The sequence below is a fragment of the Phytophthora infestans genome, genomic scaffold (genome assembly GCF_000142945.1).
Source record: "Phytophthora infestans T30-4 supercont1.43 genomic scaffold, whole genome shotgun sequence".
NCBI lineage: Eukaryota > Oomycota > Peronosporomycetes > Peronosporales > Peronosporaceae > Phytophthora > Phytophthora infestans.
This window is the reverse complement of record NW_003303716.1, coordinates 1239545-1263603: the sequence shown is the minus strand read 5'-3', so window position 1 is coordinate 1263603 and position 24059 is coordinate 1239545. Positions and strand designations below refer to the sequence as shown.

Sequence of the window (24059 nt, the reverse complement as noted above, 5' to 3'; positions counted from 1 at the left end):
AAGAGATCTACTAACGACGCGGGATAAACTCCACAACAACAAGAAACACACGTCCAGTACTCCTCAATGATTATACAATTCATCGTCTTTATCATCTGCCCTTAGCGCTCCTTCTCATCTTACATATCCTTAAGTCATCCTACGTTTTTAAGCGGATGCCGAAGCCAACTTCTTGGTCTCCTTCACGACCGCCGCGCTCTGCAGCAGGACGCGCTTGTAGTCGGACGGCATCACGCGCATGAGCTTGTGCACCGATGCGTCCCAGTTGTCCAGCACCCTCTGCGCCTTTGGCGACTGCGTACGTTCCAGATGTTTGGCGATGAGCGCCTTGACCTCCTAGATCTCGGCATCCGACGCCGTCTCCGTCAACGGACCGACGCCCACCATCCCCATGTTGCACTTCTCCTGGAACGACGCGTCCTCGTCGAAGATGTACGCGATACCGCCAGACATACCAGCAGCAAAGTTACGTCCAGTGGAGCCGAGAACAACCACGCGTCCGCCAGTCATGTACTCGCAGCCGTGGTCACCCACGCCCTCTACGACAGCCTTGACACCAGAGTTACGTACACAGAAGCGCTCCCCGGCCTTACCGGAGAAGTAGGCCTCCCCACTGGTCGCTCCGTACAGCACCGCGTTGCCGATAATCACGTTCTCCGGGTTGGCACGCTCCGAAAAGTCCTCACTCGGGTACACCGACACCTCGCCACCAGACAGAGCCTTGCCGACGTAGTCGTTCGAGTCGCCCTCAAGGTCAAGACGCACGCCCTTGACCAGCCCGAAGGCCAAACTCTGGCCGCCATGGCCCTTGAGCTTCAGGTGGATCGTTCCGTCGGGCAGACCCTCCTCTCCGTAGCGCTTGCAGACCTCGTGTGACAAAGTAGCACCGAGCGTACGGTCCAAGTTAGTGGCAACGTCCTCGATCACGACGGGCGTCTTGTTCTCCAGCGCCGTCTTGGCCTTGTCAATGAGACGCATGTCGATGCACTTGTCCACCTCGTGGTCCTGCTCCATCTCCTTCTTCACGCCAGCGCCCTCGTTCAACGTGCTGGCATTGATAAGCAATGGAGACAGGTCCAGCTTGCGGCTCTTGTAGTGCAGCGCGTCCTGGTTCACCTTGAGCAGGTCAGCGCGTCCGATCAGGTCGTCCAGCTTGCAGAAGCCCAGCCGACGCATGTAGTCCTGCACCTCCTCCGCCAGCATGAACATGAAGTTGACCACGTGCTCAAGCTGGCCCTGGAACTTCTTGCGCAGCTCCGGGTCCTGCGTGGCGACACCGACGGGGCACGTGTTCAAGTGGCACTTGCGCATCATGATGCAACCCAGAGCAATCAGCGGACCCGTCGCGAAGCCGAACTCCTCGGCGCCGAGCAACGCAGCGACCATCACGTCGCGGCCGGTCTTGAGCTGGCCGTCCGTCTGCAGTTTGACGCGCGAGCGCAGGTCGTTCAGCACCAGCGTTTGCTGCGTCTCGGCCAGTCCCAGCTCCCACGGCAGTCCGCCGTTCTTGACACCAGTCCACACCGCAGCGCCAGTGCCGCCGTCGTGGCCAGAGACGGTGATGTGGTCCGACTTCGCCTTAGCCACACCGGCAGCCACCACTCCGACGCCGACCTCCGACACCAGCTTGACCGACACCTCCGCCGACGGGTTCGAGTGCTTGAGGTCGTGAATCAGCTGCGCCAGGTTCTCGATCGAGTAAATGTCGTGGTGCGGCGGCGGCGAGATGAGTCCCACGCCCGGAGTCGTGTGGCGCATCGAATCAATGTAGTCGCTGACCTTGTAGCCGGGCAGCTCGCCGCCCTCGCCAGGCTTGGCGCCTTGAGCCATCTTGATCTGCAGCTGGTCCGCGTTCGTCAGGTAGTTCATCGTCACACCGAAGCGGCCCGACGCCACCTGCTTGATGGCCGAGCGACGCAGGTTGGGCGGGCCTCCGGCCTTGGTGAAGCGCTTGACGTCCTCCCCGCCTTCGCCAGTGTTGCTGCGTCCGCCCAGCGTGTTCATGGCGACCGCCAGAGCCTCGTGCGTCTCCTGCGAGATACTACCCAGACTCATCGCGCCAGTGTTGAAGCGCTTGACAATGTCCGCGACGCTCTCCATCTCATCAAGTTTGGGCATCTTGTCCTCGTCCACGAACTTAAAGTCCAGCAGACCGCGCAGGTTCACGCGCTTGCACAGCTCGTTCGTCTCCTCCACGTACTGCGCGTAGGCCTCTCGCGAGTTCTCGCGCGCCGCGCGCTGCAGCGCCACAATATTCTTGGGCGAGTTGTAGTGGACCTCGGCGTCGTTCCGGAAGTGGTAGCTGCCCGGGTTACGGATCAGCGGCAGCATGTCCGAGTGCAGTGGGTAGCCAGCCTCATGGAAGCGAGAGATGTCCGTGTACAGCGCCTCAAAGTCCGTGCCTTGGATGCGCGAGTTGGTGCCTTCGAAGCACATGCTGATGATGTCGTCACCCAGACCCACCGCCTCGAACACCTGCGCGCCCTTGTACGACTGCAGCGTCGAGATGCCCATCTTGGACATGACCTTGAGGATGCCCTTGCCCACCGCCGCACGGTACTTGTCAAACACTTCAGCGTTGCTCATCTCCTGCTTCGAGTGCGCGTACAGTAACCCTTCGTCGTTCATCTTGTTCAGCGCCATCTCCGCCATGTGCGGGTTGATGGCGTCGGCGCCGAAGCCCAGCAAGGTGCAGAAGTCGTACAACTCCTTGGCGTCACCACACTCCGCGAACAGCGCGACACTCGTGCGCTGCTGAGTGCGCAGCAAGTGCTGATGCACGGCACCGATCGCGAGTAGCGACGGCACAGGGTAACGGTTCACACCAGCGAGCTTGTCGGACAGCACGATAATGGGAGCCTTCTCGTTCACCAGCGCGTCCGTAGCTTGCTCGCACAGACGGTAAAGCGCCTCTACAAGACCGCGAGCGCCACTTCCCGCGGCGAACGTGGCGTCCAGCACCTTAAGCGTCCAGTCAGCGTGGCCAGTGCTCTTCAGAACGCTCATCTCGGCGTTCGACATGACTGGGTGCTCCACCATTAGACGCTTGGCGTGTTCAGCCGTGGCATCCAGGACATTTGCGGCCGGGGCACATCAAGCTCATGACGAGCTCCTCTCGGATGGGGTCAATCGGCGGGTTCGTCACCTGCGCGAACAGCTGCTTGAAGTACTCGAACGGCAGCTTAGGCTGTTCCGACAGCACCGCCAGCGGCGCATCATTGCCCATACTCCTTGCCGTGGATTCCCATGGGCATCATTAGCAGGTCCATCGTCTCTGTCGTGTAGCCAAACATGTTGAGCCGGCGGTTGAGCTCGGCGTAGTTCCGACGGCGCTTGAGCTCCGTCGACGCGTCCTTCTTGGCGGCAGTCAGCTCGGCCAGCGACACGAGGTTCTCGTCCAGCCACTTCTTGAACGGACGACTCTCGCTCACAGATTTCTTGACCTCGTCGTCCGACACGATCATACCGCGCTCAAAGTCCACCAGGAACATCTTGCCGGGCTCCAGACGACGCTTGTACTTAATGTCCTTCTCCGGCAGGTGCTCCAGCACTCCAATCTCACTGGACAGCAGCACGTGGTCCTTAGTGACGTAGTAGCGACTCGGACGCAGCCCGTTGCGGTCCAGCGTGGCGCCGATCGTCTTGCCGTCCGTGAACGCCATCATAGCCGGTCCGTCCCACGGCTCCATGAGCAGCGACTGGTACTTGTACATGTCCTTCTTGTGCGCGTCGATGAGCGGGTCATTCTGCCATGCTGCGGGAATCATCATCATCATTCCCTCAGGGAGGGAACGGTTGCACGAGCTGGCCTTCGTGAGGATCTCCAGTACGGCGTCAAAGTTGCCAGAGTCCGACTTGGAGTCCGAGCAAACAGGCAGCAGATCCGACGTGCGGTTGCCGAAGTACGAGCTGTGCAACTTGCCTCCACGCGCGTACATCTAGTTCTTGTTGCCACGTAGAGTGTTGATCTCTCCGTTGTGGCATGATGCGGTTGGGCTGCGCGCGATCCCAGGACGGGAACGTGTTGGTGGAGAACCGCGAGTGCACTAGTGCCACATAAGACGTGAAATCCTTGGCCGACAGATCGTCGTAGTACTCGAAGAGCTGCTCAGGCGTGAGCTGACCCTTGTAAGTGATGGTACGGTTCTTCAGAGAGTTGACGTAAAAGTCCGAGAACTTCTTCTCGTTCACTGATGTGACCACATTGCGTAGTCGTAGGAGTTCCTTCTCAAAGTCGTCTCCCGAGAGGTTCGGGTTCTCGTTAAGTACCATAACCTGTTCGACATGAGGCTCCAAGGCCAAAGATGTGGCTCCTAGTGTGTTGGACGTCGTGGGCATGGCTCTCCAGCCCACAACTTTGAGCCCCATGGCCTCAGCCATGTCATCGAACGTCTTTTTGGCCAACGGGATGTCGTTCGGTGCGTTCTTGTTAAAGAAGACATTGCTTACAGCTTACTTCTCCTTCTCAAGAGACAGCAGCTTCGCGGTGGCGCCGAATTCGCCGTCTGTAGTGACACGCTGGACGAACTCGTGCGGCAGCGCGACCAACATTCCTGCGCCGTCTCCGGATGCGGGGTCGCAGCCACAGCCACCGCGGTGGGACATACGCCCAAGCATCTCGTTGGCCTGTACGACGGTGGACCGGGATGGCTTCTTCTTAAGGCTGGCGATCATACCGACACCGCAACTGTCCTTTTCCTCGATCTGGCGGTACAGGCCTTTCTGTTGGAAGATAGCGCGCTTGTCGGCGCCTTCGCCCGGGATGGAGCGGAAGCCGCGGACGCCATTAGAACGACGAGGCGCGAGCGCAGAGAGGCGGCTGGCAGATGATGAAATGCGGACGTCGAAGCAGCATCATGGTACTTGCGATTCAGGAATGAACTGGGACCTTGAAGAGGAGACCACCAGAAGACTGAAGTGAGGTTGTGGGCTGCAATAAATAGTGCAAAAGCCCACAAATTTTACGCTAGTTATCTTTATGGAACACGATCTTTTGCCTTTCTTTGCGCCTCTTGGTTAGAAACGAGTGGAGCAGCAGTACAGTGGCCACTCTCAACCAGAACTGAAGGGTCCTGTTATTAATACATGTATGTACATGAACCGTGTACTGGAGAAAGAAGGGTACTGTACTGGTATTGCAGCGTATGCGGGTGTAGGCGGTGCCATCCCGGGTCCGCCTCTGCCCGGTGTTGGCCTTGCACGTCGGTTGATTCCTCACTTCACAAGCATATTAACCCATCCTCCTGCTTGCGCAAAAGGGATCCGCCATATGCCAATTATCTTGGCTTCAGTATGCACTTGTTAAGTGCTTTCTTGTACACTCGCCATTGATCCTCCAAGAGATTCATCCGACAAGTCTTGGAAATATTCTTCAAGGCATGCATCAGCACCACGTGTCTGATGAATGGCATCATGGCAAGGACAAACCCACGCGATTGGACAAACAAAACGAGATACCTCACCGCAAGCCCCCTTTTCAAGGAAATCTCTCAAATAGGGGCATCCCTGTACATGTATCACAGGGTCTGTAGCCATCTTGCACTTGTGTCGACGACTGCGGATTTGATTGCAACACAACTTGCGCCAGGATGAGAGCAGCGAATAGAGTGGTGTAGCAGCAGGAACTTGTGTGAGTTGTAGACTAGCGCCAATCACACAACCCTAATCACACTGCCGCACACGTTGGTTTGCCAGCGAAGCATTTTGCAGAGCGAACGCGAGCTCTTATCCGTCCTTGGTGTATACTACATTTGCAAAGCACACAAGCCAGTCAAGATGCTCGAGTCCTCGCAGCGACCGCTCTGAACCTCGTCCTCGTCGAGGACGCCGCTGTGCTCTTCGCCAGATCTCCTATTCCACGACCAGTCCTCACACTGAAGGGCAACTTCAATTTCAACGCATTAAGCGACGGAGACTGTCGTTTTAATTTCCGATTCTGGAAGCGTGACGTAATTCGGCTGCACAAGGCGCTGCGACTTGAGGAAGACTACAAGCTACCGAGCCGCCTTCGCGTTGGTGAAGTCGAGGGGCTCTGTGTGTTGCTGCGCCGGCTCGCGTACCCTGGACGGTACGGGGATCTTGCTGTGATGTTCGGCAGGTCGCCCAGTGCGCTGTGCCTGATCTTTCGCTTCATGATGGACCTAATCTACGCTAAGTGCAGCAAGCTTCTTGCACGCGGCAGTCCTATCGACAGGTGTATCGGCTTCATTGATAGCACGGTGCGTGGCATCGCCCGACCTGTGCGCAACCAACGGCAGTGCTATAATGGGCACAAAATGCACTCAAGTATACAGTATTCGGATGTTAAAGTGCATAGATATACATTTGTATACGACTTGTTGAATGCTTATCAGTCGTAGCTACATCACTTGAACGAACGTGTGACGCTCGTCTCTGGCAATCCTCACGTAAAAAACGGGCGTCACACGCTCGTAGCTTTCTGCTAAACCACTCTAATTGCTGCGGCAAACGGCAAGACGGCGTCGTCGGCTGAGTCTCGTTTTGGCTGGCGCGCAGAGCTTCAAGCGGACAAGTTCCAGGGCAACAGCGGCCGAAGCTCAACCAGCGTTTGGGGGAGAAATCCATGTCGAATTGACGCCAGCCGCGTGCAGATGTCGTAGAGGCGTTAAACCAGTTCCGGTGCATTGCGCAGCTTCAAGCGCGAGGATCCACATGCGACGGGCGCTGGGGATTTGCCCCGGCTTGCGGTTGTTGCAGTTGCCTCGACGTCTGCTGGTCTGCTAAATGTAGGTCAGTTTCCTCGCAGCCGTGGCCGCACGGCACTCAGTCATTGGCAGGCATTCGACATGCAAGTACAACGACGGTGTGCCGACGCAGCTTCAAGCGCAAGATTCGCCAAATGTGAGGCTCCACGCTTTCGCCTTGTCTACGGTTAACTAGGCCTGTCAACGTTGAGAAATATAAATATCACATGTGTATCCGTGGAAATAACCACATTGGTGTGAATAGCACATGCACAAAATCAGGAGACTCAACGGAGGTACAACCCGGCTTTAGACCATGGAGGAAATATGAAAAATCCTCAGTTTTTTTAAGGATAATCCACACCGTCGACGTCAATATAACACTGTACTGTACCAGTGCAGTGTTATATTGACGTCATCGCCTGTAAAACGATGACGCCCTCGGAGGCTTAAGTACCATTGGTAATTAAGCCTCCGAGGGTACAGTCGTGCACCTCGTATTCGGCGGGGTGGACCATATAGAGTCTACGAGCTGCGAATATTTATAGAGGAGCAGATGGAATCCAGATGTACTACTTTGTACTACCTTAATTAAGTACAAAGCTCAAATCCATCTTCGACACAATACCAGTGTGATTCCAACAGTTTCGTATGGTCATTGTCGATACGTCTTGCCAACCTTCTGAGCACCACTTCATCGCTGTATAAATATTGACGGGGGTATACGTCTCGCCTTTGTAAAACAGAGACAGTGTCCATGATGGCTCTGTGGCTGCCTTCCTACACAATGTTTGCTTATTGGCGAGATTCAACGTAGAATAGGCGGACGGGCGACGTGCCATGGCCTTTTGCGACAAAATTTATAATGAGCTGTTGTATGGTGAAGTGATTGAGCTGATACATCGTGGCGGAAGTGCGGCGTTTCATCCCTCCTTGAGGTTATTTGGTCCAAAGGAGATGGGCAACTCATTTGCGCAATGCATGTGGCCCAATCATTAGATTGTGCAGGTTATTAAGTCATACCGGGGCCGAAAACGAGGTGCACGACTGTACTACCAAGTACTGCTTGGTAACCAGTGTTTTATCACTCGAGAACTACCAAAGAAGCCCCAATTCGTCGCTTGAGCAGCCCGCAACCCCGTCCAAATCCACCCGCTCACAACAATCACGACGCAGTGCCTTCCCCCAAGCACGAGCTCCGCCACCACTGCCAGAAGAGTCTGAGCCACCACCAGAAGCCGCACTTGCAACCCAAACGCCACCGAGGTGTCTGTTCCGTCGTCTGAAGCCTTGAAGACTCTGTTAACGAGTCAGTATTGCCCCCAAGAAGCCTCGCAGTCGGCACCTACTTGCTGTTCGTCGTGAAGAGGCTGCTGCTTTCAGACGTGCGTTGTGTTAGACGCGTGAAGCTACAGCCGTTGGTCCGCTCTGCTGGCGAGTACCTCAACCACATTTACGACTTGACACGACCTGTGTGCTCCTTCACGTGTGTGCCTGGCCAGTAAGTGTGACGAGGTGTCAGTCATTATGGATGCCAGTCTAAAGGCGCAGTTCTGGAACGAAGGCTACCTTGTCGAAAACTTAAGACTACCGCCTCACACTTTGGAGAAAGCTAAACAGGAAATCGAGCAACTGGACTTCAGACCTATTTTTGGTGAAGTTTATGAAGTAGAACGTGACCATTTCCGTCTTCAAGCTCCTATTGCTACATTTGGTCCGGCTACAAACAAAATATACAAGCGAGTGAAGGGTATTGTAGAAGGATCTGATATAAATTGGTACACCAAAAAGTCTATTTGGAACGCATTGATATCACTTCCGGGGGGCCTTCGCCAAGGCATCCACCTAGATTTTCCTTCATTCGAGACAAGCAAAGCGAAACTGGAAAAGGGTATTGTTCAGGCGTCTGTCATTATTGCTCTTCAATCAGACACACAGTTCTACGTCTATCCTGGCTATTTTGGAGTCTATGCAGAAATGGACAAATGCAAACTGTTGTCACTTGACGCGGGCGCATTCCTGCTGTTCCGCGGAGACTTGGTCCATGCAGGGGCTGAATTTGAAGAGGAAAATTTGAGGCTGCATTGTTACGTACGTGTACGTGGAATTTCACAAAAGGCCGACGCAACTGAAGCTGCTGTGTTCAGAAGCTACATGTGCGAGCATTGCGTCCAACAGTGCACATCGCGTCGTCATCTCTCCAACCACCGCCGTTACTGTGCTGACAACCCCAACAAGGTCAAGTCCAAGAAAGCGCGCCTAGAAGCTGATACGCGTGGGGGGATTTGCCACAAGTGCAACAGGAAATTCAAGAAGCGAAACGCGCTGTACCAGCATAACCACCGCCGCCATCCGAAGAAACCGGGGAGGTCCAGCTACACTGAAGAGCTAGCGTACGTGTACCACGAAGACGGCGTGGATGACGAGGTCGAGCACAGTGATAACATTGAGGAGGAGAGCGATGATGATTTCTACGTAGATAATGATGATGCGGTCGACGCTGAGAGCGACGACGAAAGTGAGGACGCAAGCGAAGAAGAAGTTGAGGAAGAGGAGGGTGGGGAGGTGGGAAAAGCAGAAAGCGCGGAGGAGAGCGAGTGGGAGAGTGAGGCGGAGAGTGCACAGGACAGTGAATAACTGAATACACAATTTAATTTGTTTTTCTGTTTATTTTAAGTTAATAAAAAAGCGATCCGTATTGTCAAAGTAAGCGATCCGTATTGTCAGAGTCAGCGATCCGTATTGTCAGCGTAAGCGATCCGTATTGTCAGAGTAAGGGATTTGTAATGCCAGACTTTCAAAGTAATATCTCTAGAGGCTTCACGTACGTATTCGTTTCACGTAGCAACTGAATCTTATAGACTGCATTCGCAGGAAAACAATATGGTAATACTGGAACAAAGTGGACGTCAGCAGCAAGACCACAGTGAAGATCGGAGACATCAACGATATCTTTGTGGCTATCAAACCAACCGCTGAACGGCGGAAAATCGACATGAGGAGACGCGAGGGTAGATCCAACAGACTTCACTGCGTCCTTGTGCAAGACTAACCGGCTTAAGAGCACAATATATGTTTACTACATTTTAATGGGAATTAAATTCCACGCGAGGTCATCATTAGCCTTATCGGCTGTCCGTGTGTTCAACTCGCAAAGACACTATACGTATAATAAGAAACATAGCAAGAAGAAGGCAATAAGGCGATGAAGTGATGGTATATTCAAGCAAACATTCATTTCGTGTGTCTACAACAACGATAAAGCAGGACCGGCTAGGATCGGACGTCCACGTTTGGACTGGTCTGCTTCGGCTGCTTCTGCGATTTGATCTTCTAAGGTTTTTCTTTTGTTGCGCCGGCTGCGGTTGAACAACTTCCTCTTGCCAGGTTGGTCAGTACCAAACCTTGTATAAAAGGCGAAGAGAAGATGTACACACTGGCCTTTGTGGAAAAAGTATTTACACGGGCAAGTGCGAGTAGTTAGATCCACTGACCATCCTTCCTCCGGCTGTTCATCTCTTTCCATTCTAGCCGCATTAGCACCAAGTTGCACAGCCACATCCACAACTTCCATCGACTTCCTCTTCGGCTTCACGTAGATTCGAGGTGTAGCTTTAGAAACGACAAGTACAAAATTGCTGGAGCCGTCGAAGGATGGAGTCTCAACGAGCAGTTGCTGTCGGCGCAAAGCTGTCACGCGCCGTCGAAGCCTGCTGCTAGCGGTAGATGTTTCATGGAATGCAGCACCCGACACGCTCTCCATTCGACAACAAACTTGAAGTTGACCAAGCAAAGACCCCATTAGCATTCGCTCTCGTAAAGTGTAAGTTTTCTTCAGCTTGGCATTGAACGTTTCCGTGGGAATATTTGCAGTTGCCCAACCAACAGGCGTACGGAAGCACTGCCATTTCACAAACTTTCCCGTCAGCCACTGCTGCAGAAAATACTCTCCAAATCGCTCGACATCTGGGTCGGCAAGCCACCGCCGCACTGCAGACGTCTCTTTAGCATGAAATTCCGAGGCGTTTCTTGCGTAATGCATATTAAATATATCGACCAAGACCAGGCTACGCTTACCGGGTAGTAGATACCTCGTCCGCTCATGAACTTTTGCGATAACGTGGTAAAAGCACATCAAAATCTCTGTTTCACAATCCTCGAACACTGATGCCATCGCATTGTACTGGGCTCCGTCGGCGTCTCCAAGAATGTAGTGCACTACCATCGGCTTCCGCAAAAATCGAGCGTAGATAGCTCGGAGGGATGCAAGCGCACTCGCGTAGTGACGCTCTTCTTGTTGTGACACATCGAACAAAGCAACCAAGTGAAAGGAACGAGAATGGTCAGAAATTCCACAGACAAAGGTAGGATAATTCACTTGGTTCAACTTGTAGGTCGCATCAAAATGCAAAATGAAACTGTGCGGATCACGGTCGAGTCGTTTTAAGAGTGGCTTCGTAGTGAAGCCGACAAAAAATGTGCTAGTGTCGGTTCCTTCACCAATATTGATGTCTCCATTACAATTCATGTTGCTCGAAAACGAAAATGCAGAGCTTTCTTCTTCTAGCCCCAGTGTAGGCTTTTGCTCTGATAACTTCCTCCAGAATATCCAAGTCGTCCGTATTGTTCAATTCAGTCTTGCGGCAATACGTAACAAAACTTTGCACCTTGCTGAGATGCGGAATTTATTCCGCAGAGGCACCAACAGCCACGGCGTTTCGAATTCGAGCAGGTTTCAGACCGTTAACAGCTAGTTGGCGCGCCGTTCTCTTTTGTTCCAACGTCAGGCCGCCAGTAGGAGGATCATTTTCTTTCACTTCGTGTAAACCAAACTCGTAAATATTCACTATGCCGCTTTTGCAGCATACAAGCGTCTTGCATTTCCAACGACACCTTAAAAGGTGCGACACACGCATCCGCACACGTAGCTGAAGAACACGAGAAGACCCGGTATCGCATTGTGTGAGGTGATGGATCCGTACACACGGCACATATCGATGTGTTGCTGACAGTGACTTTGTGTTTCTTCGCGTGCTTCATGTTTTCCACAATACGCTCGTTTTCCACCTCCGACACCTGCCGATACAGCATAGCCCACGGGAGTGGCTTTCCCATTTGTTAAAGCGGCTGTGTCCGATACATTGTTAGCAATCAAGCAAACAAAATACAATAATTAGGTAGTTTTAGCGTCCGTACGGTAGGTAGAGGATTTCGTCTAGCTACTCACTATGGGCTTACGAGTGCTGCGCGTAGAGAGCAAGGGGAGTCAGGTGGCGTTGTCGGTGGCTGGTCTCGACGTTTCCTACCGCAGATTTTGATTGGATGCGTGTCGGCCAATCTCCGGAGGTTTGTAATCGGTCACTGGTTGGCTAAAATTTAGTTTGTTTGATTACCTGACATTTGGTGGATTGATTGATCTTCTAGTGGATTTGTCAATTCAGCTATGGATTAGTATAGTGTGTTATTTACTGGGCTCACAGATCTGTGGATTAATACTATCTCTGTGGATTGACCTCATAGTACTGTGGACATTTTACGCGTCCTCTTAGACCATGTGGGCTCCTCCTATTTGTGGCACACATCAGTTTTGTCGCAACACAAAATTCTTCTCCCTCAGACGCCACCACGTGCAGTACGCGACGGCGGTGGATCGCACGGTATTCCTAAAAGCATCTCCAGCGGCAAGTCTTATCCTAAGGCTTAACGGCGACGCTTCGGGAGTGTTAGGACCTAAGTGTCAAAATAAGACCCACCAGTCTCTCCGTTTTGCCAGCAGGAAGTCTTAATCAGCGGTCGTAATGTAACGGGGTACGTAGCCCTAAGTGTACCCTGGTTACATGAAGTGTGACACTTCACACTTCAGGAGTATGACACGTCATACTCCGGGATATTTGGTACAAGGTACCAAGGTCGTTCAAAGCCAACCATTGGTTAAATGACATTGCATTTCTATAGGTAACTAACAGTTTGTATTAAACCCAAACTTAATCTACCTTTAAATATACTCAGTTTACAATCTACCTTATTTGGGTCACTTCGCTCTCTTTAATAAAAGAGGGGACCAGTGAACTGCCGTTCACCGAGAGTTTGTATACTCTCGGAAGATAACTTCCTCTTGCGCAAGGTGCTGTGTGACCCCGTCACACTTGGTAGCACTTGTAGTCAATCACGCCATCGCGGGTAGACTACCTGAACCTCCGAAGTTCGTTGCCATGGATAGGAACGACTTCTCCCATTTGAACGACTCTCAGTTCGAGTCGGTTCGGAAGATGGCAGGCATCTTCGGGATGGAGGCCCTGCAGAGCCTGGTGGTGTCAACACCGGCTGAGCAGCTCGAGCGCGTCAATGCATTCGACGCGTACGAGCAAGGCCTCATCGCGCATGTGCGGGAGAACCTGCAGTCTCCGGCGGCGGAAGCAAATCCGCCTCACCCGAAGCCAATACGGCTGAAGGTAAAGCCGTATGAAGGGAAGGAAGGCGAGAACCCTCACTTCTGGGTCCGAGAAGTATAGCTCGCGATGGACGCGGCTCTGATCTCGACCGAGCAACTGCGTGTTGCTTTTGCACTCTCCAACCTTAGCGGACGTGCTAAGAGTTGGGTGTACACTCGGGAAGCAACATCCCCTGGATGTTTCACATCCTGGGATCAGCTGTGCGAACAGCTCCGAGCCGCGTTCCTCCCGGCGAGCTACGAGTACCGCCAGCGTTCGCGCTTCCTCGCGTGTAAACAAGGAAGGCGCGAACTGCACGAGTATGTGCAAGAGATACGGGAGCTCACGGCGTCCCTAGTGGGAAACCCACTCAATGAACACATCAAGATGACTGTGTTCATGGACGGCCTTCGAGTGGGCCCCGCACGCACTCAGCCGTTCCGGGTGCAGTCAAGCACCCTTGAAGAGGCGATTCAAGTGGCTCTTCAAGAAGAGTACAGCCATCGCCAGGCGCGTACGCCGGCCTCAGCGTGGCCTGGGAGCTCCTTGTCGGCTCCCGGTCGAACAAGCCCCAACGGACCAGTTCCCATGGAACTCGGGTCCGCCGAACAGCGTGGTATCCGCTGCTTCGGCTGCGTGGAGATAGGCCACTTCAAGCGCGACTGTCCCGCGGAAAGACTCCGCAGACGGTCCTTCTCCAAGCCCGTCCTCAAGGGTCGCAGGCAAAAGCCAGGATCCCGGGGACAGGGGAACGCAGGGAACCAGTAGGGGCGGGGCGCCCTACTGGGGAAGAACTAAGTCTTCGTGATGGGTGCGCGGGTGGCGCGTACCACGGGGACTTAGCCCCTGAGAGTCTTCGCACTCTCGAATCGGCGAAGAGCAGCGGCGAATTGCTCGTAGTACACGGATGTGTACGGGGATACGATCATCCCTTTAGAATCTTGATTGACTCTGGGGCGTCGAAGAATTTCGCACGCCGCCAGACGCAACAAGTTGTCCGAAGCTTTGAGAGAAAGCAAGGGCAACGGGACGGTGTCAGTGCGACTGGCCGACGGGAAGGTCGTCACTGTCCCCAACGTCCAAGTGGATCTGGCTTTCAAGTTTGAAGACTTTGACAGCCTCGAACAGTTCACTGTTCTCGATATGGATCCATATGATATGATCCTGGGCATGCCCTGGCTTGATAAGCACGAGCCCTGGATCGACTGGCGAGGCAAGGCAATCGGTGCCAGCCGCCCTGCGCAGTCCGACAGAGCATTGGTGAGTCATGTTCCCACCTCTGTCAGGACCCGGGGCGCCCGCGAGGGCTGCCAGGGTACCAAAGCATCCGGCAGATGCTTGGGAGTCGTCGACGTATACGACGACTCCAAGGATGTTATGATGGTGGCCGCGCCCAGAAGAGGCGTCGGCCAAGTGGGTAACTTAGGTCCACAGGCGGGTAACTTAGTTCCGCAGACAGCTGCAGCTGTCATGAACACTGAGAACAGCGTGTTCAGAGTGGGTAACAGAGTTCCACTCACGGTCGCCCAGACCTTAACTGAAGAGGAAGACGTCGGATACGCTTCCTGTGTGGGTAACACAGTGCCACACGCGGTCGCCCAGACCTTAACTGAAGAGGAAGGCGTTGAACACGCTTCCTGTGTGGGTAACACAGTGCCACACGCGGTCGCCCAGACCTTAACTGAAGAGGAAGGCGTTGAACACGCTTCCTGTGTGGGTACAACAGTATCACACGAGGCCACGAGTGCCTCGGATGTCGTAGCGACGACATCCCTAGACGTGGGCAGCAAAGCTCCCCGTCACAGACGCCGTCGGCTAAGACACCGCCGCCGCCTCAAGTCGGATCCGAACTTCGTTCCGATCGACGTCGCTTCAAGCGACTCGGAGTCCAGGGCCCGGGCTCCTCCGACAAGGCCGGTGGAAGAGTGTTATCACATCTTCGATGGCGAGACAGGTTTACCCGTCAAGGCATCTGGTGTCCACTTGGAACCGTTGCCAGAGGTTGCGGAGATACTGAACCTCGAGGAAATGACGGACGAGTCTTTCCTGGCCAACCTCAAGGCTGGATAGATTGCTGAGATGGTACTCATGAGACCTGAGACCACTCAGGAGGAGCTGAACTCCTCCTCTGTCTTGGACGAGAACATCCTGGAAGACATAAACAAGCAGCATCAGGCGCGCTTGGGTTCTGAGATTCTCAAGAACCCCAAGGATCCGGTGTATCCTTTGGTGACGGAGTATGCGGACGTGTTGAACAAACACCCACCGACCCAACTCCCACCGGATCGAGACGTACGGCACGAGATTGATCTCGTGCCCGGCACAAAGTATTGTGTCACGAGGCAATGGCCTCTCCCGCGCGAAAAGTGCGAGGTCATTGATGCCTTCTTCGCCGCGAAAGCGAAGGCAGGCATGGTGCGGGAATCGAAATTCCCGCACTCGACGCCGACTTTCTGCGTTCGGAAGCCGAACGGAAAGTGGCGTCTGGTTCACGCTTATAACAAGCTGAACAACGCAACGGTGCCGGCCCAAACACCGATCCCACGAAAGGATGTGTTGTTGAACAACATGGCCGGGAGCGTACTGTACAGTGCGCTGGATTTGGTAGACGGATACTACCAAATCCTGATGCGAGAGAGTGACATCCCGCTCACCGCGGTAAGCACTCCAAGCGGCATGCTTTGGGAGTGGCTCGTCATGCCGCAGGGCTTGTCTAACGCCCCGGCGACGTTGAATCGCCTGGTGACGCAATTGTTCCGCCCTTTGCGTACCCTCGTACAGACGTACTTCGACGACATATTCGTCCATAGCCGTACCGAAAGAGGCAAGACGGCCATGGAGGTGCATCTAGGACACCTCCGTCGAGTGTTGGACGTGATGCGAGCGAACAAGCTCTACGCCAACATCGACAAGTGCGTTTTCGCGTCACCAGAGATTAAAGTTCTCGGTTGCTTCGTCAGCAACGTGGGCGTTCGGGCTAACCCAGACAAGGTCAAGGCCATAGCAGCATGGCCGACGCCCCGATCCCAGAAGGATCTTCGAAAGTGGTTGGGCTTGGCCAACTACCTTCACAAGTACAGCGCTGGGTACGCGGACTTCGCTAAGCCCTTGTCGAGCCTCCTTCAGAAGGACGTCGACTGGCGCTGGGAACAAAAGCACCAGGATGCTTTTGACAGCATCAAGGCCAGTCTCCAAGAGGCCCCTGTCCTGGCTCTGCCGGACGAGACGAAGCCGTTTAGCGTCGTCTGCGATGCCTCCGATTACGCCATCGGGTGTGCATTGCTGCAGGACGACACGGCTGGACAGGAACGAGTCATCTCGTTCCAGTCCCGGCAGCTCAAAGCCGCCGAGCGGAACTACCCTGTCCATGACAAGGAGCTCCTGGCAATGAAATATGCCCTTGTGAAGTTCCGTGTTCACCTTCTGGGCTCTAGGCCCTTTGTGATCTACACAGAGCACGCGTCCTTGAGGACGGCGACTAACTCGCCTCACCTCTCCCAAGGGATGGCGAGGTGGCTGTCCTTCTTCGCGGAATACAACTTCTGCGTCGAATACAAGCCGGGCAAGCTCAACGTGCTTGCGGACGCCCTCTCTCGGCGTCCCGACTATGAGTTGGCCCACATCACGCGGGTGACAACGGATCTATATGATATGATACGCATGGCGTATCGGGACGATGAGGCTGTCGCGCCTATCGTCAAGTTCTTTAAGGCCGGAACGAGCGCGAAGTCCGACTGGCTGTCGTCGCGACAGCGCTCACGGCTCCACCGATATGAGTTGCAGGAGGGCCTCCTCTATTATCGAATGGAGCCCACTGATCCTCCACGGGTGGTCGTACCCAACGACGAGGATCTGAAGTTCGACATCCTCGCGGAGGCGCATGACGCGCCCTCCAGCGGCCACTTGGGCCGCGAGAAGACCTTTCTGTCGGTCTCTCAGTCCTTCTGGTGGACCCACATGTACAAGTGGGTCGCCCGATACGTCAAGACATGTGAAACATGTCAGCGGGTCAAACCCGCAGGGCACTCTTCGGCTCCACTACAGAGCCTGCCCGTACCGGCTGATTGTTGGAAGTCGATGAGTCTTGACTTCATCTTTGGACTTCCCGCCGACGGACACGGCAACACCGGAATTTTGGTGTTCGTGTGTCGGCTGAGCAAGATAATACATCTTGCTCCAGTTTACGTCACTGTAACGGGCGAACAAACCGCAAGGATGTTCGTCGATGGCGTGTTCCGCTATCACGGTCTCCCGGAGACGATTGTCTCGGACCGAGACCCGCGGTTCACTGCTGCGTTTTGGAAAACGCTGTTCCCTTTACTGGGAACTCGTCTGCAGATGTCCACTGCGGATCATCCGCAGACAGACGGCCAAACAGAGCGCGTCAATCGAGTGCTCGAGGACACTCTGCGCAGTGTGTGCGCGGCAGCGCCACGTACGTGGTCGTTGCAGCTTCCAGTTGTTGAGTTTGCGCTTAACAACGCGGTGCACGCGTCCACGGGGTTCGCGCCGTTCTACTTGAACGGCTTCCGTCACCCCAGAGTGCCTCTCACTCCTCGAGGAGACACTGACTCCTCTATTCTAAGTGGGGAAGAGGCTCGGAAGGCCCTTTCCTCCTAGGTCTCGGATGTGAGACCAGTTTCGCTGCGGAAACAGGTGTAATCCTTTATGGATACCAAGCTGAGCGTTGTCAGCAGGGTCCGCGATGCCATGGCAGCGGCCCAAGATAAACAAAAGGAGTACTTAGACAAACATGGAAGAGGAAGCTTAAGTATATTTAAGGTGAGGGACTTAGTGTTGCTAGACACGAGGAACCCACCTCTTGACACTGTCAGCTCTGTCGGCAGCAACAAGCTGAAGCACCGCTTCATCGGACAATTTGCAGTCCTGGCCAGACATGGTGCGTCGTACACCATCGACCTGCCAAAGTCAATGACGACGCACCCGACGTTCTATGTTGGACGTCTTATGCGGTACTTTGACCCGCAGGGGGTTGCTGACTCGCAGACCCCCCCCCTGACCACTGGGGATGCCCACGGGGACGTAGAGAAACTGATGATCTTGGCTTGCAGCAGGCCCTTAATCAGATCCGATAGTTTTTCTCGGAACTGAGGCGCCACCTTCCTCACCCTCTGAGCGATCGGTTTCGCGTCACCGACATCGATGTCACATTTGACTCCGCGGGCAGCGGGCGGTAACGCATTACCTTTACCAATCAGCAGATGTCGGCTCTCCCAGATTTTCTGACGCAGACGATCCACTTCAGCAGGTTCATTCGCCCCTGGATCCACTTGGATATCATCAATCGTGACCTCCTCTGTGGTCAGTTGTACCTCCGGGATCACCGCCATGCTTTCTCCCAGGTCCTCGGCGTGTAGATCCCCGCCTTCATGGTAACAAACTTGCTCATCTTCCGTCTTCGTAGGATACATCATTGGATCCGAACACCGCGGCCTTCTTTCGCCTGGCAGTCCTTCTGTCTTCATGGAATCAGGTACCCTGGTATCAGGAAAACCAACAGTTGGATCTAGTCGGTCCTCTAACGAGCTTAAGTCCGACGGCTCTGGTTTGACTAGTGTTGCCACTCTCGATAGGGATCCAGGCACTTTATCCAATGGGAAGCTTGGATCCACTCGTGGATCAGCGGGATCCGGCTGTTCGGCTTTAGCCCTCTGCAATCCTTCATCCACCGACCCTGCGTTATCAAAGGGCCGCAGCTCTTCGAAGCAAGGGCCGGTCACAGACGTCGACGAGGGCGTCGGAGCAGGCACCCAAGCCTCGGTCGGAGCGGCAAGGCTGCGGTCAAGACCGTACCCCGGAGGGGTCCCGTACGGACGGACCCCGGCGCCATACGCCGAGTACGCTGAGTACGCCGGGTACGCACCATACGCGTACGTCTGGGAGTGTGCCGCAGGCGGCTCCGGACGTGGCAACAAAGCCTCGATCCGTCGGATCATGCGAAAGGCCTCGTCCAGATCGGACGAAGAGGCCCGGCGATCCACCCGCAGGTGCAAGCTCGCGACCTCTCGCTCCACCAGGTCCAGGCGGCCCGCAAGACGAGTGAGCTCGCCCTGATTCCCGGCCTGGGCGGCAGCATTACCGCCAGTCCCAAGGCCAAGTGCAATCTCAAGCACGAGGACACGTTGACGGAGGCGGTCAACCTCAGGGTCCTGTGTCGGACCCGCAGTCGGAGCACTCGGACGAGAGTGGCTCTCGGGAGGCGCCGAGTACTCGTACTCGTACGAGGGCACCTCCGCCCCTGCTTGACCGGAATGGAGAAGCCCACTTCCACGTGGAGCGGATCCTCCAGGAGCAACGGTGTCGCGGCAAGCGACAGCTCCTCGTGAAGTGGAGGGGTTATGCCCACTCCGAGAACTCGTGGGAGCCGATTGAACGGCTCCTGATTGACTGCCCGAAGGCTGTCGCAATCTGGGAACAGAAGCGGCGGCAGCTTCATAAGTAGTCCGGGGCTTCTTGCCCGAACGGGGTACGGTCGATGAATACATACCGTACCCGCGCTCATCGTGAGCGCTAGAAGCCGCGCGCTTCAGGATGTCCCTTGGCAGCATACGCTTGCTGATCAAGTGGGCAAACCTCACACGAAGATCACGCTGGTCCAGGATGTGGGACAGCTGCTGATCTTCATGGAGTTCCCATAACTCCGTGGGCGAGTACTTGAGAGTCTCCACCCACGCCCAGAACATGTCCTCACAAGAACTCCACGTGGGACAGTTCTCGGGCATACCCCAGGGTATCCCCAAACAGGATAGAGACCACCCCGGGTCTCGGGCTTCTTACGACAAGTCGTGAAGTCCTTAAGGGGAATGCGGTGTTGCGCGAGAAGCACACACCGAGCAGCCTCCAAGTTGTCGACGAACAACTGTTCTTTCTGAACAAGGGCTCGTTCATAGATGCCCCTAGAAGTGTGGCCACCCACAAGGCCACGAGGAGCGACGAGAAGCTCTAAGAAGAGGTCAGCCCCAGAGCTCTCCTCGGGAGGCCAATACCCTCTTGAGTTGATGGCAGCTCCTGGCTGACGGGTGCCGCCACCGAACCCCCACGCACACGCTGGGCAGCTTGGAAATCCTCCTGCTGCTGGTCGAGGTCATTCGAGACCTCCCGGGGCTCAACAATGGCACCCTCCTCTTCCTCTTCTTCCTCCTTCTCCTCCTCTTCATCCGAGGAGCCGAAGAGACTCTGATAGGAGCGTCGAGTCTCCTTCTCCTCGCGGAGTAGAGACTTAGAGGCGGTACGCTTCTTTGAGGGCTTGGCGCCTTCGGCTTTAGAGGCCTTAGCGCGCGCAAGACCCTCGGCAAGCGAGAGACGTTTGCGAGGATTCTCTTCCTCATCGCCACCGGCTTTGGGAGCGCCCTTAGCCTTAACGGCCGGACTCTCAGAGCGCACAGAGGTCCTAGGACTGTGATCACCGTGATCACTAGCGGGCGACTGCACGCTGCCTTCTTTGTGCTCACTGGGCACTGGGCTGTGCCCTCCCACAGAGCCCGCAGGAGCATCCTGAGTGCTCTCGGACTCGGCATCGTCTTCACTGCCCGAGTTGAACTCGCGTTCTACGAACCGAGGGTTCGGACGGTTGTCTGAAGACGAGGGCGACGGACTGCGGCGCCTGCTTGCGCGCTTGTCCGCAGCCGCGTCACCCGAGGAACCGATCGCCTCGGAGGCCACCTGAGTAGCCTCCTTGAGTGCAGAGCCTTTGCCGTGAGGCTTAGTGCTCTTGGCCTGCGCCTTACCGGCTGCGGCCTTGGAGCGTGTCTTAGCACCGCTCTTAGCAGTGCCGCGAGGCATGTTAACGGTCGAAGTGGAGACCTTGACGAAGAGCGCACAGGTTGCTGCTCGAGGCTCTAACTGTGAAGTGAGCCTCCGCCGCGCTCGCGCGGCCAAGTCGATGGTTTTCGACTTTGAGAATGAGAGTTTATGACGAACACCTCTTCACTCTGATTGGTCGGTTAACCGAACCTAAGTGGGGGAGGATGTAGCGGGGTACGTAGCCCTAAGTGTACCCTGGTTACATGAAGTGTGACACTTACACTTCAGGAGTATGACACGTCATACTCCGGGATATTTGGTACAAGGTACCAAGGTCGTTCAAAGCCAACCATTGGTTAAATGACATTGCATTTCTATAGGTAACTAACAGTTTGTATTAAACCCAAACTTAATCTACCTATAAATATACTCAGTTTACAATCTACCTTATTTGGGTCACTTCGCTCTCTTTAATAAAAGAGGGGACCAGTGAACTGCCGTTCACTGAGAGTTTGTATACTCTCGGAAGATAACTTCCTCTTGCGCAAGGTGCTGTGTGACCCCGTCACACGTAATTACCCCCTGAATCTTCTTCCAGGTCGATGTCGCTCCCACCGTGGATGTTGGGGGCTATGGAGAACGCAGACGACTAGGATGACGAGTACTTTCGGTTGTTTATCCTGCCAGAGGCGCAAACACAGACCAAGCGCAAGCACGGGGGTTCAGAGCCGGGAAAGCGTGCGGACAAGGAGCGAAAACGATCAAAGTGGGGGGAAGAGCTTATGTCAGACTACTTCGGGGACAATCCAACCTATGATGCCCGTACGAGATCATATTTTTAATGCTATTGCGTACACATGAGAATGTGCTGATGTGCTGTACTGACGTAGGAGACTTTCGACGGAGGTTTCGAATGCGTCGTGAGGTTTTTGAGCGAGTTGTTTCCGCTCTTTTGTGGAGGACACGGAAAGCAACTATTTTACACAGAGACCCGATGCTACTGGTCTTCTAGGCTTTCTACCAGAGCAAAAGGTAACTTGTGCCCTACGTATGCTCGCTTACGGTGCATGTGCGGATCAACTTGATGAGCTGATACGCATTGGCGAATCTACGGTACTCGAGACAATGGAAACGTTTTGCAGCGCTGTGATGCGTATTTTTGGACCTGAATACGACGGGTAAGTTGGTGTCATCCCGAGCCTTCTTCTTCTTGGCCGCTTTCTGTCCCTCTGGACGCGCAACCAAATCACCGTCACCCGACTTGCGTTTGTTGCCAGCATGAAAAGAAGTAGTCAATTTCCCGGTCCACTTCGGCTTATCACGCAGCTCCTTCCACGCCGCCAGATACTCAAACGGATGTTTCGTGCGCTCTACGTGTATCTTCGCCGTGTTCTCGACGTACGTCGGCTCACTCCAACCCGACCGTGGTTGGCTCTTTAGCTTAGTAAAAATTCCCTCGAACTTTGTCACTTCAGGAAGAAGCTTCTTCCACCGGCCTGCTATGGCTGTTGTCGAGCGAAGATCGGCGTCAGGACCGACGTTCTTGCACCACTGCTGGTAAACACGCTCAAAGAATGATGCCTTCTTCTGACCTGCACCACGGATTGGGTCTTCTGAAGTCGCAAGCCATGCAAGACAGAGCTGCACAGTCTCGTGCTCGCTCCACACGGAACCCTTCCCCATAGCTCTGTGATCATCCCAGCGACGGTTCGCGTCTGCAGCGATAAAACTCGAGTCTTATTTTAAGCCCGGAGTCTCATCCGATAGGACCTCGTGAAGCTAAGACCTGTGTTAAGACTCACCGCTGGATGCTTTAAAACTCGTCCGAGGTCTAACCGTGCTACTTTTAGGATAAACCCGCCTTTAAGACCTGCCGCTAGAGATGCTCTAAGGCCCCATGGAGTCCTGGTGCATTAGACCGCCTGCAACAGCTGGGCAGCGATCACAGCTCGGTGCTCTGCAAGCCTGTTCAAGCCAAACGGTCAAGGTGATGAGATATCGTACCTGAAAGGGCAGCCGGCCGGCTGCTGGTTTGGTGTGCGAATAAGGGCTGTTTAAGCATAGTAGTTATGCGTAGTGTGACGCGTGACGCGTGACGCGGCTGGTTAGCCGACGCTTACCATCATCAACGCTGCCAATTGGAGAGACGCCAGTCGCTGGGCAGAGCGACCGCCAGACGTCTCTGTCGCGCATGAAGTGTACGTGTCATCGCTAACTTTGCTACTGAGTACCACTAATGCTTTATCTTTATCTGTATATAGACATATGCATTGTTCATCTGGCATCAATCAGGCTCCGGGACTACGGTGATGCAGTAGTTCTGCCGACGTTCGGCCACATCAGCGGCTGACGATCGGCTCGGTTGCTGCAGCGTAACCGCTCGCGTTACTTCCGCTGGAGGGCGTGACCGGCACGGGGAGGACGGCCTGCTGTAGTAGGAGCGGTGCCACTGTAGCTCGCTTGCGCTTGTGCGCACGACGGTTGACGAGCACCTCCTCGCCGTTGCAGTTAACGCGGTCACGCTCCTGCATCGCGAAGAGGCGATGCACGCAGTTACCATACTTGAAGTGGTAGGAGCAAGGGCATGTCTGGGCTAACAAATTGACTGGCCACCCTGTCTTGGGCTGGTCTTCAGCTTCCTTCCGTGAAGTGTTGACACCAACCTGAGCAGAGATTTGAAGCGCTTTTTGCAAGGAGTTCGTGGCAGGGTTGTAGGCTCTCTCTGGTGTTGTGTACAAGACGTGAAGAATATCTGTGCTAGAATCCACCATGAGGAAGTCGAGGCTCATCCATGGTGCTACGTACTCTCGTAGAAGCTGCTGGCTCCGAAGGGCCTTCACACGAGCAAGCAGCTCTTTTGATGCGACTGGCGTGAGCGCGAACGGACGGCGATCAATTGCGCGCTGGCGGCAGCACGCAGCGAGTTGCTGTAACAGCTCGCCCATTTTCAGGAGACGATGTGCGGTGTAATCGCGTTTCAAGGCCCGGTTGAATTGCTCAACCGGGTTGTTGGTGGTGGCAAAGGCGGTAGGCTTACTGTAGCATTGCCAGTGGCGAAATCGATCATTTAACCAGACTCGTTGGAAATACTGGTGGAATGCCTCCAGCATTGGAAGTTTGAGCCAGCGAGCTTCTGTAGCTTTGGACACAGTGGCAAAGT

At 54.6% G+C, this 24059-nt stretch overlaps 1 protein-coding gene across 1 annotated transcript; it reads right to left on the bottom strand.

The window, feature by feature from the left end:
* Positions 1-147: 147 nt before the first annotated feature.
* On the bottom strand, positions 148-3938 carry PITG_16280 (glutamate synthase, putative; the record flags this gene model as incomplete). The annotated part of the gene is made up of 5 exons (XM_002897623.1): positions 148-336; positions 379-654; positions 697-3045; positions 3107-3227; positions 3292-3938. The coding sequence occupies 5 exons, from the start codon at positions 3936-3938 to the stop codon at positions 148-150; spliced, it is 3582 nt and encodes a 1193-aa protein (XP_002897669.1).
* Positions 3939-24059: the final 20121 nt, after the last annotated feature.